The 16,445-nt window shown below is 32.3% G+C and overlaps 1 protein-coding gene across 2 annotated transcripts; it reads right to left on the reverse strand.

The window, feature by feature from the left end:
* Positions 1-229: 229 nt before the first annotated feature.
* Positions 230-11,834, reverse strand: LOC101220600 (transmembrane protein 184A). Of its 2 annotated transcripts, none has more exons than XM_011650587.2 (8): positions 11,645-11,834; positions 11,376-11,545; positions 11,132-11,288; positions 8,599-8,672; positions 7,979-8,128; positions 2,321-2,606; positions 1,099-1,332; positions 230-999 (listed from the first exon to the last, which is right to left on the reverse strand). In XM_011650587.2, exons 3-8 carry the CDS (start codon positions 11,285-11,287, stop codon positions 637-639), a joined length of 1,263 nt encoding a protein of 420 aa, XP_011648889.1. In that variant the 5' UTR covers position 11,288; positions 11,376-11,545; positions 11,645-11,834; the 3' UTR covers positions 230-636. The 2 variants fall into 2 exon arrangements, with proteins under 2 accessions (XP_011648889.1, XP_004144735.1); XM_004144687.3 differs by having other exon boundaries at positions 11,376-11,548.
* Between the last annotated feature and the right edge of the window lie 4,611 nt (positions 11,835-16,445).

Here is a 16,445-nt window from a genome sequence, read left to right on the forward strand (position 1 = left end):
TTGCGTATTTTGTTATTTTTGAAACTATTGTTGTATTATGATCGACATTATTTATGTTTTTTTACCTTCTTGTGTCGGTAAAGAGAAATTCAAACTTACAACTCTTTAGATCAAAGATATAATACTTAAACCAATCGAATTATCGGGTGTGAAATCCACAGTATATGATAAATCTAATATACAAGCCTTCAATAGTGAAAGGAGAGTAACATTTTTTGAGAGAGGAATCTAATCATTTCCAAATACACAAATGAAATTACATTCAAACTTGAATCCTTAGAGAAAAAGGAGAAAGAGAAAGACACACATGAGTCCACAAATTAGAAATGTAGCAATTAAGAGGAGTATGATAATTTAAGTGGATTTATATGCATGCTTTGTGTAACAACCAAAACCTAATTGATAACAAATCAGAATAATGTATGTATATACACACCGCCATGAACTCGGAGAAACACGACATTGTACACAATTTCTTTCTTATGCCGCAATACCAAATGTGCACAAAGTCGGAGAAATCAGAAGTTTACACCCTAAAAATCTCTATTTTCTATCTCTTTCTTCACGTATTCTCTTCTAGCAACGTCGTTTTTCCTTTCTTTTTCTTTTTCTTCTCCTACCTGTCCACTATTTTCGTTACCTTGTTATCGTTTCGTCTGCTGCAGCAACTTTGGAGGGGTAACTCGACATATCCAAGTCAATAAGCGACATGTCGTATGGTGTGGATAAAGAGTTTGAAGCATCCAAAAGAAGAGAAGATTTCATTGCATCGGAATTGGTTGGTTCGAGGACTTCCGGATGATTTGGAGTACTTGAACTTGAAGACGAGATAGTGGAAAGCTGAATGTCATCTAACTTGTTTCCAAACATGTGTTTGTTTCTTCTAACCGTGTCCATCTCAGGGCCTGTAGGCACAAAAGTTCGTGATCGATACTTCCTCGTTCCTTCATCACCATCGCTATGGTTATAAAGAACATAGTCATGATAAGTTGGTGCAAACTGCAAAAGAAATGTGGTCAAGTCAATAAACAATCCAACAGGGAAATACAAAAACCATCACCAAAAGAAGCTAACAAGAAAATGATACCAAAGACTTACCTGGTGGACTGTGTCGTGGTAAAAGTCGTTCAATTTTACGGCGTGCGCAAGACTTCCCGTAAGACCACGGGAACCACCGATGTTAGCACCAGCATATTCTTTGTATGGAAATGCATAAAGATGACCTAAAGCAGCTATAAGCATCTCGATGCATATAATGAAATCTTGAAACTGAGCAGCTTGCTCCGCATTCTTGATGAATTGAGTTTTTGCAGCAAGAAACACAAGGACACCCTAAACAAAAAGTACAAAGCAAGGAAATTTTATCAAAAAAGTAGTTGTTCATTCTTCATACTTCAGGCTGACATCTAAACTTTATGTTGCACCAAAAAAGAAAACCAAAAGAAGACCAAAAAAACAGACACCAAAACAAGAAAACAAACATTTTGGTGATGAGGGGATAATTAGATTGTTTTTGTTCATGAATCAAGAAAGCTATAATCTCTTTAGAACTCAAGGGCACAAATGTAGAACCTATAGAACAGATCCGGTTGAATAAAAGTTGCAATTAACAAAGATTAATCAAGTGCCTGGCTACCCCAGGAGGGCATATAGAAAAATTCCCTGTATTGACATTTTAGTTTCTTACATAGAGAAATTTCCTATCCTATACTAATACCATGTTGTTACATGCTTGTACTATATCAATGCGATCATTCATCAAAGAAATTAGCATCAGGTTTTATATTTTTAACATAAAGAAAAGAAAAAAAGAAGAGGGGCAAGGAGACAACTTTTGATTGGAAAAATGAAAAGAGACCATTGCTCAAGAGATACAGACTCCACAAGGATGTGAAATGTGAACGTCAAAAAAATAAGTACAACAAAAAGAAAACTGAACATAAAAATGATACAGAAAGAGTGTAAAGATATGGTTCTAAAGTCTAACCCGTCATTCATTACATAATCGTTTTTACAAAAAATACATTTCAAAATCCCCATAAAAGATTATCGTAAAATTTCAGTGTCATTACATTTAACCTTCCTCCGAATGCTTCCCAAAAACAAACATATAAACGCCACATACACATTAACGGAAACATCAATTCAGAAAACAAAATTTCCTAGTACTATGAGATACATACACATTACCCTTCAATGCTTTTTTTATGCCAAACAATGAATATGGGTAGTGTTAAAAAAAATCATATTAATGTAGTACTAGAATTATTTCCATATAGAAGCGACTTCTACAAGAAAAAAGAACATAAAGTTCATTTACCTGCCAATAAGTCAAGAAGACAACAGATTTAATGATGATGAACTTCGGGACCGGGTTAAATGGTTGAAGTAAATCTTTGCATGCCACGTAAAACAATGCCAAAGCATAAAGAGCCATCGTGTACGAGATAGTATAGATAATAGTGAGATAAAGGTATGATTGTTTTGGATTGAAATTTCCATCTTCATACTTCCCTTTTGCATATAAAATAAGTGTCACAGCAACTAATATAGGCTTCAGAATTACAAATTGCAAACAGCCTTGCTTGCACCTCCGTATAAAACGCCTGCATGAAAAGTAACCTGTTAGGATACTTCCTAATAATTACAAAATCTGAATTTAATATAATGTAACTATAAGAAAATACAAGATAAACCCAAGTATAAGGCACTTGGAACCTCCCACTTGAGTACTCTCACCCAAGCCCTATATCACTCAACAGAATAACCTCCTTACTCTCACTTACCCTTCCTCTATTTATAACAAGTAGTAACCATCCTTATAAAACAACGACTAGTAACTTACTATCTATCTAATTATCCTTATATCCCTTAACTAGCATTATACCAAATAACTAGTACCTAACCTTACCCTGACCTTCAAAGACAGCTCGTCCTCGAGGTGTTCTTATTGGAACAAAAAGATATTTTTCCTTTAATGAAATTAATAACACATAACAATAAAGAAAAAAAACATAATTGTTAACTTGACCAACCAAGTACCACCCGTCTTCTTCCCAGCTTGAAAATAAAATGGGCCACAAACCCACTAAGCAACCCATAACCAAAATAATATGCTTCTGCCCTTCTCCCCTTAGTGGTTCTCAACAATGAAACTCCCACTTCCCAATCTCTTTCCCCAACTTTTAGAGATTTCAGTTGAAACTTGGCCTTCTACTTTTTCAATGGACTAGTCCCATTGAATCTTTTGTTTGTCGCCTCGCCTTCTAGTGCATGTGATCCTTGCCCATCCATGCTCTGTAGGTTTCCTCTTTGTTCACACCCTTCTCTTTCTCCCAATATATTATTTTTTCTCCCTTTCTCCTTCCTGATTCGGTTTCACCTCCAAAGGAAGCACAACTGCTTCCACTTTCTTGCACCAAGGACCTCAAGCCCAAGACATAAGAACCCTTTGAACAACTAGTGATCTCGGTTTGATCATAAACTCAACATTCTCATCTTCCTGTTGCTCTTCTTTTCGTGGTTGTTTGCAATTTCTCCCATCAAATTTCTTTTCTTTTTATCATTTTGCACTCAATCAGCCGTTGAGGTAAAAGACCACTCGATCAAATTCATTAATAACATTTTCTGAATCTCTTCTGCTTTCCTATGTTGATTGATTCACCTGAACGCTCAACTTGTCCACCAACTTAATTAATCTGACCAAAGTACTTTCCATCATCAATGTTTTCTTCACACTCCTTTTGATGCCTTCAATCTCACGATCAATAGCATCCATCTGCTCTACAAATTTCGTTGTAATTGGACCCGTTTAATAGATTTGATGGCTCTAATACAAAATTGTTAGGATACTTCCTAACAAGAACAATATTTGAATTTATCATAATGTAACTCAACCCTTCATCTTCAGTTTCCCTCTCCTTCTTCTCTTTATTCCTCATCAAAGTCAGGTTCCTGAGCAAATTTGGAAAGAAAGAAATGTTCTAAGTTCTTCCCTCACTTTCCAAAGTATTTCATCCAAAAGAAAAAACCAAAGAAGATTTTGGTAAAACCATCCTTGAAAAAGCTCAAATAATTGAAGATCAAGTACCTGATTCGCTAGAGGAAAAACGTACCCACTCTCAATCATCAGTCCATTCTAGCAGCTACAAGCTGTCTTTAGAGGCTAATCCAGATTTATTGGAAGTATGTTGCATCTAAATTCAAGCCCTAGCCCATTCATCTAAGTCAGTTTCTCATCATCCTTACCCTACCCTGTTTAAGTACTCTGAATTCTCTATGCCTAATTCGAAGGTAAAATTTATTAGGGGCTCTTCCAGTAAAACTCCTCCCGTTCACTCCAGCAAGAAAGGCGATTCTTCTTTCGACTCTCCTTTCAACATTAGTAGTGAGACAGTGGAGACATTGGATAGGTCAACAGAGCTTAAGAGAAAAAAAAAAAAAATTGACCCTCTAGAAACAGATCCCAATGCCTTGTTTCATGGTGAGGAAGAGCAAAAATCTATTCATTTGCTCTCAACAACTCATTCTTGTCCCCATCTTGCGAAATACCAAATCATTTAAAGTCAATAGTAGCTGCTCGTGGACTTGTTCTAATATGATTCTTCAACCGTTAAATGTATTCTTCCAGATTTTGGTCCATCTTCAATCCTTCCGGGTTTTTTCTTCATGTGGGTGGCAAGTAAAGACTATGATGGTGCTGATATTTTGAAAACTTTTTCAAGCCTCCTCTGGCTTTTGGACTACTATGCCATGATAACTACAAGGCTGCCAGTTGCATCTTCTTGCAAGTCTTTAGTTTCGAATGGGTTCCTTATGAGAGAGACATTTTGTTATGCTTTGTATTTAGATTTCTTTGGTTTCGTTCTGTTTTGATTAAATTTCTGTTGGAATTAGCTTATTAGTCAGTCATCTCCTTTGTTTGCTTACTTTTGGCTTTTGTTGTAGTCGTCGATCAAATTCTTCTCTATTCTCTTGCTTTTAGTATAACACTCTTGTGCTTTAAGCTTAAGTCTCATTTATTGATAATAAATAAAGAGGCTTGTCTCCGTTTCAAAAAAAGAAAATAGAAGATAAACCCAAGTATAAGACACTTGGAACCTCCCTCTTGAGTCTTCTCACCCAAGTCCTAGATCACTCCCCAGAATAACCTCCTTATTCTCACTTACCTTTATTTATAACAACTAGTTACTCTTTCACAATAACTACTAGTAACTTCCTATCTATCTATTATATCCCTTAACCAACATTATACCAAATATGTAGTACCTAACATAACCCCTAAGATTATCTGATGAAGTTTCAGATTGATGTTTTTGCTCAATTAATAAGACACAAAAGATATATTACTGAAATAGAGAAATATTAATTAGGGTTGTTTTCAAATATAGCAAAATATTTACAAATATAGCAAAATGAACCAAAGTATTTACAGAACAATTTATATCTGTAAATAATTTCAGCAATTTTGCCATACAAAACAATTTTCCTATTAATAATTAGGAGATGACATCATTTTTTTAACAAATAGGTAATGATATTAAATATTAGTAATCTTGACTAAGCTTTAATAAAAATTTTAATAAAAATCACCAACATGGAGAGCTTTACTTATATATTCCTTACCATTCAAATAGATCTTATTACAAAAAATAAAGAGATCTGCAAATGAAGAGCAGAAAGCTCTGCCACAATGGAACTTGATTCAGTTACCCATATGAAAACAATATTGACAAAAATACAGACCTTCTGATGAAATGTGCATGACTTGCTTTTTTTTAAAAGGAGACAGCCTCTTTATTAATATTAATATAATAATAATGAGCTTGACAAAAGCTCATGATACGAGAGAATTATACAATAAGCATGTAACCATGGATCAGGAGGTGCACCTGGGCATTTCAACTAGGTTGACACCCCCAAAGCACTCTCATCATATCCAATCAAGCTAAAACCCATAACAAAGGAGTAATGTCCAAAGGCAAAACAAAAACAAAAGAAGTGTGACTTGCTTTAAGACAAACAAAATTTCCTATGAGGCAAATGGCAGCAATAAGAAACCACACACAAAGCACGAAGAAAACAAACTGGTCTTATATACCCATGGTATTCTTTTGATGCGCACTTATGCCAAGGCTAGATTCATAGCCTCATTGATAAGTCCCTAAGGAGGCTATGGATTATCAATGAGGCTATGGATCTAGATGTATCAAGCTAGAGGGAACAAATACTTTTAAATGGACACAATGTGGTCCAAGGAGTAGGTGTCAACACGTTTTGAACTATTTGTGTTTGTTGTTATTCCTTATCGTGCTTGCTATTCTTCCATTGGTCTAAAGAAGCATCTTTCTCAAGTTGTTCTTTTTCTACGTGATCCCATGAGACAATATTACGAACAATAGAAAGTCGATTTTAACAAGTCAAACAAACTCCTTTTGGGGTGAAGCATCTTGTCATATTCAATATCTATTAATCTCCATGACTGTGAGGCAACGAATTACTAGAGATGGGAAACTTCACCTACAGGTTTTCTCAATTTGCTCTTTCAACTTTCATTGGTTCTTTGTATAAAACAAAATTTCAAGGAAAACATAATTTAAATGAGTTAACTTGATCTTTTTATAAGGAAAACTTCACTTAAAAGTTAAACGTGTTTATTTCAAAACTAATGAAGAATAAATAAAACAACGAACCAAAGACACTCTTCTTTTTTTTTTTGGATAAACTATACCCAAACAAAAGCAAGAGAAATTATAGGCAAGGCCGCAAGGGATGGAGAGAACCTCTCCCCAAAGCAGCTCAAAAGGAAAACCTTCCAATGGTTAATACTTAATAATAATGAAGAGGCGATAATTACAAAATAATTTTGTGTGATATGTGCACTACCAAGAGTCAAGTTGCGCAGTAATAGAGTTGCAAAGATACTGTTTCAAACAGTTCCTTGAGTTAAGCAAATGAAGTGCACATATCACACAACATTAAGAGGTTAGTCTCAAAACAGTAATTATAGATAAAATCTAAAAGAAATATACACTCAAACGACCTCCGATAGCTTCTTTTTATGATCTTCAAAGAAATAACCTCCCATTCATAGTATTTGCTTAAAATATAGTGCCGTGTTTCTGCTCTAAGTTCTTAAATGGCAGCACCTGGATTTTATTTTCCAGGCAGCCCAAGTTTCAAGTTGGTTCAGTTTCCAAAACTGTACATGAATTTGAAGTTTTTATTCTCCACGTTCATAAAAAATTCTCTTTGTTCAAGGTTGCTTTACTATACCTGTAGAGTGAAGCATTGAGTTAAAGTTTTTAAGGCGTTTCCTTTTTCAAGAAGACTTTCGGTTATCTTCATTCAAGACCCACTATTTTTGTACTAATTCCATGGAAGTAGTTATTCATAAAAATAAAAATAAATAAATAAAAACTCTCTTCTTTACCTAGAATGTTCAGAGCAACACTCCATGAATATGATTGAAAATGAAGTCCCAAGGAGACAGCATAATTTAGAGATTCTCATCTTTTCCCACATGAAATACCAGATAGGGGAGAGAGTCACAATTAGGGTGTTAAGCTTGAATTTTGACTTTGTGTGTTCCTAAATCAGTGTACAAAGCTCCCCTTGGGGAAAAATTGACCTTTAAGGAAAGTGGATGTGTCAAATCTTTTTTCCCAAAAAAAAAAGCATTGGGCTGATTATTAATAATTGTCAGGCTTTTCTTCGCTAGTTTGTTTGTCAGGGCAGGGTAATCTACACTCCTTGCTCAGGATGTTGTTTTATCCCCCTTTTGATTTTGAATATACCTATCAAGTCTTAAAATAATAATAATAAGCCAAATCCAACAGCCCTCTCGTGAGTTTTATACTGTAGTATTAAGAGAAGTTAACATAAGTCAACTTATACTATCGTATACCACCGTTAATAACTCAAGCAGAGACAGTATATCAATTCAAAATAAAACAAAATTTAACTTTTGCAAACTTACCCATCTAGTGCTAATGGAGGAAGGCAACATGTCATCAAGCAACACGATGGCTTCAATACACGGCCACTTAAACTTATTACAACAGCTCCAGGGCCACCAACCCATGCCAGACATAATGACAGAAAATTGTAAATGACCCAAGCTTCATAGCTAAAAGAAACATAAAGTTAATAGTTAGATAATTTATCCACAACCAGAACCAAAAGGATAAAGATATTAAATTGTTTTGATTACTAAACGAAGCCATGACAGTTAAAATTATCACATTTCATTTTTGTTCAACTTTTTAGATTACACACAATCTCTATATACTGAACTTTTTGGAGAAAGAAGTGCTCATGAGAAGCATGTTAATGGAAATTAAAAAGAACCAACACATGATTCAATTGTGAACAAAGAACTAGAGAGGTCCATACTCTTATTTGTAAACATTAGCAATCTGTCTCAAATATACCTCACACAATGTAATAACAATGGCTTCTCTACTTTGAATTGTTAGATAGTCAAACCCTTCTCAAAATAAAAGATGCGAGATAAGTAAACAAAGCAGCTTTGCATTATAGAAATAGACAAAAAACTTCAGAATTTCACAACAATCTGGTTTAGCAGGGACTACTTACACTTCTCGAATGGAATTAAAATAGATAGAACTTGAAGGTAAAACAAGAGACAAGAAGGACATCAGCGCATAAACCTGTGATCCAAGGAAGCCTTTTAGGATTTGTTAATAATATATAGCAAGAAGGAAAACAAAAAAGAGAGAAAGAAAGAAAGAAACACAAACAAGTGTTTTACTTAGAAATTACATATAAAGAAGGATTATAACGCACATTGATTGTTATTTCATCCAATCAATGAAATTGAGTTTGGTCGTTTCCCATAAAAAACTCATCAGTAGACTTAAAGAATTTGAAGCCAAGAGATAGTGTGAAAACAAAAGAGAGATGGATGAATAACAAATTATTCAAACAATAGTTGTTAGTCAGATCTAATTCAAGTCACAACAATTAAACACTATTATCAAAAATAAAAAATAAAAAAGAACACAATTTATTAATGGTTTCCAGCTCTATTCTAGAACGTAGGTTCCAAATTGTTCAGTACCAATGTTAATGGAGAAACTCTATCCTAACCCTTTACAAACAATAGCATATTATGCCTTTTAAGAATAACACAGAAAAGATTGGTAACAGCATTTTCACCCATGGAAAGTTTGGAGACAAGAGATCAGTCCAGCAACCTCATTTAGCATGAAGTCTTCTCTTCTTACATTTCAATACAGACACACAAACACACACATTTACAGAACTGAAGAAAGGAAAAGAAACAATTAGATGATCCCACAACAACTTTCAATTGAAACACATAATAGAAAAAAGGGTCGTCAAAGTTCACATTTCTTGTTTATCCAGTAAATTAATACTCTTCAGAGCTACCAAGGAACTTTACTTGTGAGATTTTCTTTTCCAAATCAGATTTTTTTTTTTTTTTTTTTTTTTTTTGTTATTGAAACAACTGATTTCCTTAAGAAAAAATTGAAAGAATACAAGGGTATACAAAATAAACAACCAGCCCACCAAAACACCCCAACCAAAGGGAGGAGGTTCCATCTAAGAGAAACGTTTTCTAAAGAATAGTTACAAAAAAGCTTCAAAGCTGAAGCCCAAAGGGACACATGAAATCTCGCCAAAGATCAAACCTCCCTAGGGTCCCTTTCCCTCCGTATAAACACTTTATCATTCCTCTCCCCCCAAATATCCCACACAGCCATCAGCCACAAAAAATGGCCTTTCTTTTTTAAGGGTGAATAGAGGAGGAACTCCTAGATTGTCGCATGAACGCTTCTCTGCCCAACAATGCTAACATCGAACTCTTGCAAGAAAAGATTCCACATCGTTCTCACATACTGAAAGCCCCAAAAGAGATGGTCCAGGTCTTCCTCCGCCTTCTGATAAAGGATAAAGGCCCCATAAGCAAAGGTCTTTTCCAAATCAGATAAAACTAGAAGTGGTTCTTTATGGAGTTTGGGATTGGTTTCATTGGACAGAAGGCAAGGCAAGGAAAACATCAAAGCTTCCAGTATATGGAACAACACAGAAAAAGACAGGGAAGGAAAAGAAAACAAACTTGTCCAAAGAAAACAAAATAGAAATAAACTCCCTTCTCCATGCTTCAGCTTTACTTTGGGTGATAATACTAAACAGGTTCCCTCTAGAACCCAATGATGATCAATGATTCAGAAAGGTCCTTCTCAGAATCAAATCTTCTCAAAAAGGGAAAGATTCAACCCAATTTCAACTATTTTGAGTGGCATCCTTTATATCACCTTTCCATTTTAAAAAAGCAAAACGAAGTAAGCCAGGCAGTCTATTAAAGAGGCTCATGCTTGTTTCATGGCATATTTGGCTTGCTATGAAGAAAAGAGCATTTCACGGGAAAGAGAAAATGCAGTAGAATGTTCATTCTGATGCTCATTTCTAAATTTTTCAGACTTTTTTATTGCGGTTGCTCTTTATTGTTGCCATGGTTCCCTGTCTGAACATCCTTTTTCCAGGGTCAACAAATCCTAGCTATCTAATCTGTATCCTCATCCAATAAACCTTCCCAGTTAAAGTCTCTTGAATTTCTCCAAGATGAAAAACTAACCGGGAATGATGGGATTTAGAAAAGTACAAAAGAATTGAGGCCTCCAATAAACCTTCCCAGTTAAAGTTCTAGTATGATCCAATTTAGAAGAGTACAAAAGAATTGAGGCTAAAACATCTCGAGGAAAAAATAAACAAACTACCCTCTCCCATCTCTGAAACTTACCCTCAACTTTCTCTTCGGTCAGAAGTTAACTCCTGTGATTTTCCAACAACCTAGACTTCCTTCTCGGATAAATAATATATACCAATAATATATATATATCACGAATGCAAACAAGGTAACAAAAAGAAAAATAAACAACAAATGAACACAAACGTACGGAAACTGTTGTGGAATCAAAAAGTTAAAGCTTCAAACACACACAAGGAACATAAACAGTGGTGCATAAATCGAACTCATGCATGAAAATTTCAACAAGAAAGCTTCCAAACGAAACCACAAGAAAACAAAAAGAAAAAAGGATCAGTTCTGAAATATGTATAAATGCAGACAAGGAAAACTAACCGGGACCATAAAGATAATCCGCACGATGTATCTCTGATAAGTAGGTTCCGTATAGTTCAAAAGATGCCGATAAATATGAAAGATCGCCAGAGCAATGGCTCCAGCGGTGCAAAAAAACGCAATAATACTGTAGTAGATAGGAACCACTTCCCCCATTCTGAAAATCGACCACCAAAGTGCGTGCACAAATTAGGACACATCAAACAGATGAGGGAAAAAAATGAAAGCAAAACACTCCGCTTGCCTGTTACTGCTTGAGAAGCCTGATCTCGATAACAATGTGAAGATTGACACAAACCCTAGTCTGCCACCAAATGAAGAAATGAAGTGGAGGCAGACGGCGAAATAGAAATCATCAACGAACTTGGGCTACTGAAGAGTCAGTGGATTTGACATAGCATTTGAGAAAAGAAACTACTAGAATTGGAGAAAGGAAATGAATGAGAATTCGTATGAAACGGCATAACTGGAAATGAAAAAAGAGAAATTGAGAAATGAAATGAAGATCATCACCTTGTGAGGAGATTGAAAAGTTGATTAATGTACAGGGAGGTGGATCTGGCGGTGGAAGGGAAGTGAAATGGAAGAAAAGGAAGAAGAAAGTGATGGAATTGAAAGGAAGAAGATGAAGAGAGTTGAGCTGGAAATGAACAGTGGCGGCTTCGAATCTCCCGGAAGGACAACCGAATACTTTTTTGCAAATTCAGAACTAAAAAATTCAATTTGTTGGGAATGCTTTTTTCTTAATTGCAAGTTTGGTCCTAAAAGTTTTTTCTTATTACTAAATTATATAGTTTCTTTTTCCACATCTCGGGTTTACAATATGTCGGTTAAGTTATGTTCGGTTTGATTTTATAGAGCTTTAATTTATATGGTTTCAATAATTTTCTAAATTGTAAATAGTATATCAAGATAAATCGTTAAGAACGTTTGACAAAATATTAGTAAGTATATTTTAGTAGTTTTGTTGAGGAACTTTGTTTTGTAGAGGTTAATTTTTTTCTATTTTTATAATGAGTTTTTTTTTTTTGTTAAATGATAGGATTCATTTTATAAAATTTTATTAAAATATAAAGTAAATTTTAATTTTTAAATGGTTGAAGTTTGAAATTTATTTTATTTTAAGCCTAATTTACAATTTTAACTCTTGATAAAAGCATTTAAGAAAAAACAACTCATGATACTTATTTTTTTTGCATATTACGAACATGGCAAAATTAGTGATATCAAACGGCTATCAGATGGTAATCATATAGTTATCGACTTTAAATATTGATATTTTTGCAATTTAGAAAATGTAGTGACATAAGTCTTATTATCCTAAAAAAAATTCTGTTATTTTTGCAATGGCCCCTTAAAATCATTATTACATTATTGTTAGGATTTAACCTTATCTTTTTAACTTTATTAAATTTAAGAACTACGACTTTTTTTCTACATAATTGGTTGCATGATCAACGATGTTATCTATATTAGTGGAAGACGACAAGAAGTGGCTTTTGTTTTTGTGTAGAGGTTTGTGATATTGTTTATTTGTGTTTTCTTTTAGTGGAATTTTTCCATTAATAGGTTTTGTCATCGTGACTAACTAACATAATCGTAAACGAATCTTGAAGCTCAAAGTCTATCACGTAAACCTTCCCTTGTAGGCCTTAACAATATTGTAATCTCTTGTTGTTTTTCTTCCAGATTATTGTTTTCATCTTGTAGCTCTTCGTTTCCCTCTAATATTTTTACATACGGTTGATGGTTGCTTTTTTGACCCCCTCGTTCATTTATTATTGTCTTTCTTCATTATCTTTGCTCGTTCCCCCCCCCCCCTCTTTTTAACTCGATAACATATCTTCCTTCCCTAAAACCACTAAGAAACACACAAACGATCAATAATTAAACAAACAGATCTAAAACGAGCCATCAAATAATATTAAAGTAACAAATTTTTATCATTGATCTTAGTTAATATTCTATCAATGTCCATCAATAATAGAAAGTTATACTATATGTGTCTATTAGAAATAGAAGCATATCATTATCCGTATCTATCATTCATACAAGTGTGATTGAAATAATAGATCGACTTACATCACTTGTTAGGAAAGGAAGACGTTTTCACTCAAACCATACAAATCCATTAGGGTTTAGTGATTTTCATGCCACTATAACTTGGACTTCTATTCTCTATTTTTCTTCCAAAGCCAACATTTGAGTCTAATAGTGTAGGAATTATATCTCATAAGCTTAGAACACAAAATCTATGGGAATTTTTTTGAGGTAGACTAAAGGTGTCTTATTTTTTTTGGAGTTTTTTTTCAAGTATTTCCATGGTTAAACTAAGGAATGATCGAAAAGTCAATTTCTAAAAAAGCGTGTTTGGGAGCAATAAACTAATCATTATAGTTCTAGGTTATTGGAGTTTTGTTATGCCAATATTTTGTGTTTGTAACGTAGATTATTTTAGTTTGAGTTATAATAACATATGTTTGATGTTTAAACTATTTCAGTTTGTTAAAACGGTAGTAAATAATATCAAAACGATGATAAAAGTACTAAAAAAGATTAACGAATAGTAAATATTGTAGCTAATGGGAAGCATAAGATATTCTATTTACTATAGCAAGAGTTAGTTATTATAGTTCAAATAATCCTTGTTTCAAACACGTACCTGTAAACATTTAAAGACATACATGATGCATAGCGGATTTGATTATTTGTGTAGTGACACACTTCATCTAACCTGACTAATGGGACGAGCTTTGGGTTATTTTTTCATCAATTTATTTTAGTTGGAAAAAAATGTAAACGGTGGTAAAACTTCTACTTTGGTTTATTGGACGAGTTTTACGACGTATGTTTGTGGGTGTTGGGAGGCAACAAAATGTTGTGACCAACACTTTAGAACGTATTGAGTAAAGAGTTTGACGTAATGAAAAAACTAAAAGTTTACTTTTATAACGACAGTTTCAAGTTCTTTAATTTTGTCCTCTATTTTACTTTTTGTTCGAACTACTTTTGGAGAAAATATTAATGGTAGTGAACTCTTGATTTTGATTAATTGGATGGATTTTTGTGATTAACATATAGTAGGTGTTGGGAGGTGACATAACTACGATATTGTTAATGTATTATATGGTGTGTATCATAGTAAAAAGTTGTTGTTCTATATTGTTTCGTTTGTTTTCTATAGATTGTATTTTTTTTTTTTAGCAACTTTCATTTGGTTGACATGTTGTTTAATAATAGAAAGATAAATAAAATCAATATAATTGGATAAGATTTTGTGTCATTTTAATGCATTCAATAACAATTATATGCACTTATTCGATCCACATTTAAGTATGTTTTACCTTTTTCTTTCTTGTAAAAGTTGTAATTTGTTGTTACTTTTCGTAAGGTAAACAAAGAATTACACCATAGTAACTTTCAATTTTCAGTGTTAAAAATGAGCTATCAAACTTACAATATTTATAAAAATTGAACCGATAAATTATAAAAGTTGAATACTCAAACTTATATAATGAGTAGAATGATGTAAGGTAAGGACCAAGATTTTAAAATTTATGGATATAATTGCAACTATCACACTAATATTTTTAAGTGGTTTTTGTAATTTGTAAAAAATAAAATTGAAGGAAAATAACTTAGCCACTAAATGAAAATGACTTAAAAGTTAATTATATTTTATTTTATATAATTATAATTCTTAACTATTTGTTAGCCATTTTCTTTCTAAATTAAACTTATAAATACTTTTTTATTTTTAATCTTTTAATATGTTTTTTTATAGTTAATTATTATTCATAATATTGATATAAAATATAGTTAGTGTGATTACGATCAAGGTTTGTTGAAGATCCTATAATTATATTGATTTGTTTGGTACTTATTTTTTTTAATAAGAAAAAATATCAATAAACTATTCACATAATTCCCTTTAGTTATCTACATTTTTTTCCATAATTTCTTAAACACCCTCCCTGTATTGAAAACATTAAAAGAAAAAAAGAAATAAATAGAAAAGCATGTTGTTTTTTTTTTCTTTAAATAAATATTTGAAAAAAGGAATTTTTTTAAGGGATTTAATATATATATATATAACAAACCGAAAAACATATTTAGAATAATTTTAAAACAAAAAAAAGTCACAAACCTACATTCATAAATATGAAAAATATCTCAGATTAATCAACCACACTTTAATTTTTTTTCTAAATGATCGTGTAGAAAATGATACACGATTATGTAAGAAATTATACACACGATCGTGTAGTTATTTTTCAATAGAATAAAGAAGTATTTGAAGAGAAGTCGAAGAAACCTATAACAAAAAAAAAAAAAAAAAGATAAGTGACAAATTATGAATTTTTTTTTATCAACTTCTTAGACCTCTTGATTTGATTATCCGAACCCTCGATAATTTTGTGTTTTATTATATTTATGAAAATTTACTATCTATTAATATATTAATATACTGATGTGTTTGATTTGTTTCATAAACAAATTTCTACTCCTATCATTTTATTATTACTTATCCATATCATAAACAAACCCTAAACCCTAAACAAATAAAGAAGTAACTACTTTAACATCCTCACATTCAATTATTATCCATATCATTTTATTTGTATCTTCTCATTCATATGTCACTACAATAAATAAAATGACATTGTATATACCAATTAAAAATACAGTAGTCGTAAAATTCTTATACTTTAGTAAGACAACTGTAAATATTTAGTAAGACAACTGTAAATGTAGATATCAACGGTCAAATTAACTTTTAAAAAATATTTTTTAAGAAAATTATTTTTCATTTTACTTTTTCAATAGAGAATATTTAAAATATACTTTTCACCTCGGTTCGGTTTTTGAATAGTTGTCAAATATTTAAATTTTATGACAAATAACTAAAGAAACAAGGCTTTTACTTTTTTTTTTCAAAAATAAACATACACAAAAGAATCCTTTTGTCTTACCTAACTCAAGAGATTTCTTATTTTTTTTCAAAAGATTTTATAATGTAAAGAAAATTTATAATATTTTACTTGTTATTATTGTAATAAAAAACAAGGGATTTTTTTAAAAAATATAACAGCAAAATATTTAGAATAGTTTTTTTTTAAAACTCACGAATCTACTAAGAAAAATACAAAAAAAAAAAAAAGTCACAGTCAACTCATGAGTAAATTGGCCACACTTGTGCGTAATTCTTCATTTAAACGATCATGATGAGTAAGAAATAATGTGCAATCATGTACAAAATCTAAATGGTTTAAGATCATGCACCAATATTTTTTATATTTGATACACAATTTTT

The sequence above is a fragment of the Cucumis sativus genome, chromosome 2 (genome assembly GCF_000004075.3).
Source record: "Cucumis sativus cultivar 9930 chromosome 2, Cucumber_9930_V3, whole genome shotgun sequence".
NCBI lineage: Eukaryota > Viridiplantae > Streptophyta > Magnoliopsida > Cucurbitales > Cucurbitaceae > Cucumis > Cucumis sativus.

Excerpts from the sequence above, each read along its gene's own strand:
- LOC101220600 (XM_011650587.2), bottom strand. The coding sequence starts at position 11,287 with ATGGGGGAAGTGGTTCCTATCTACTACAGTATTATTGCGTTTTTTTGC. Across the intron at positions 8,129-8,598 it reads TTTAATTCCATTCGAGAAGT|CTATGAAGCTTGGGTCATTT; the intron begins GTAAGTAGTCCC and ends TGTTTCTTTTAG. Across the intron at positions 1,333-2,320 it reads TCTTCTTGACTTATTGGCAG|GGTGTCCTTGTGTTTCTTGC; the intron begins GTAAATGAACTT and ends CTTTTTGTTTAG.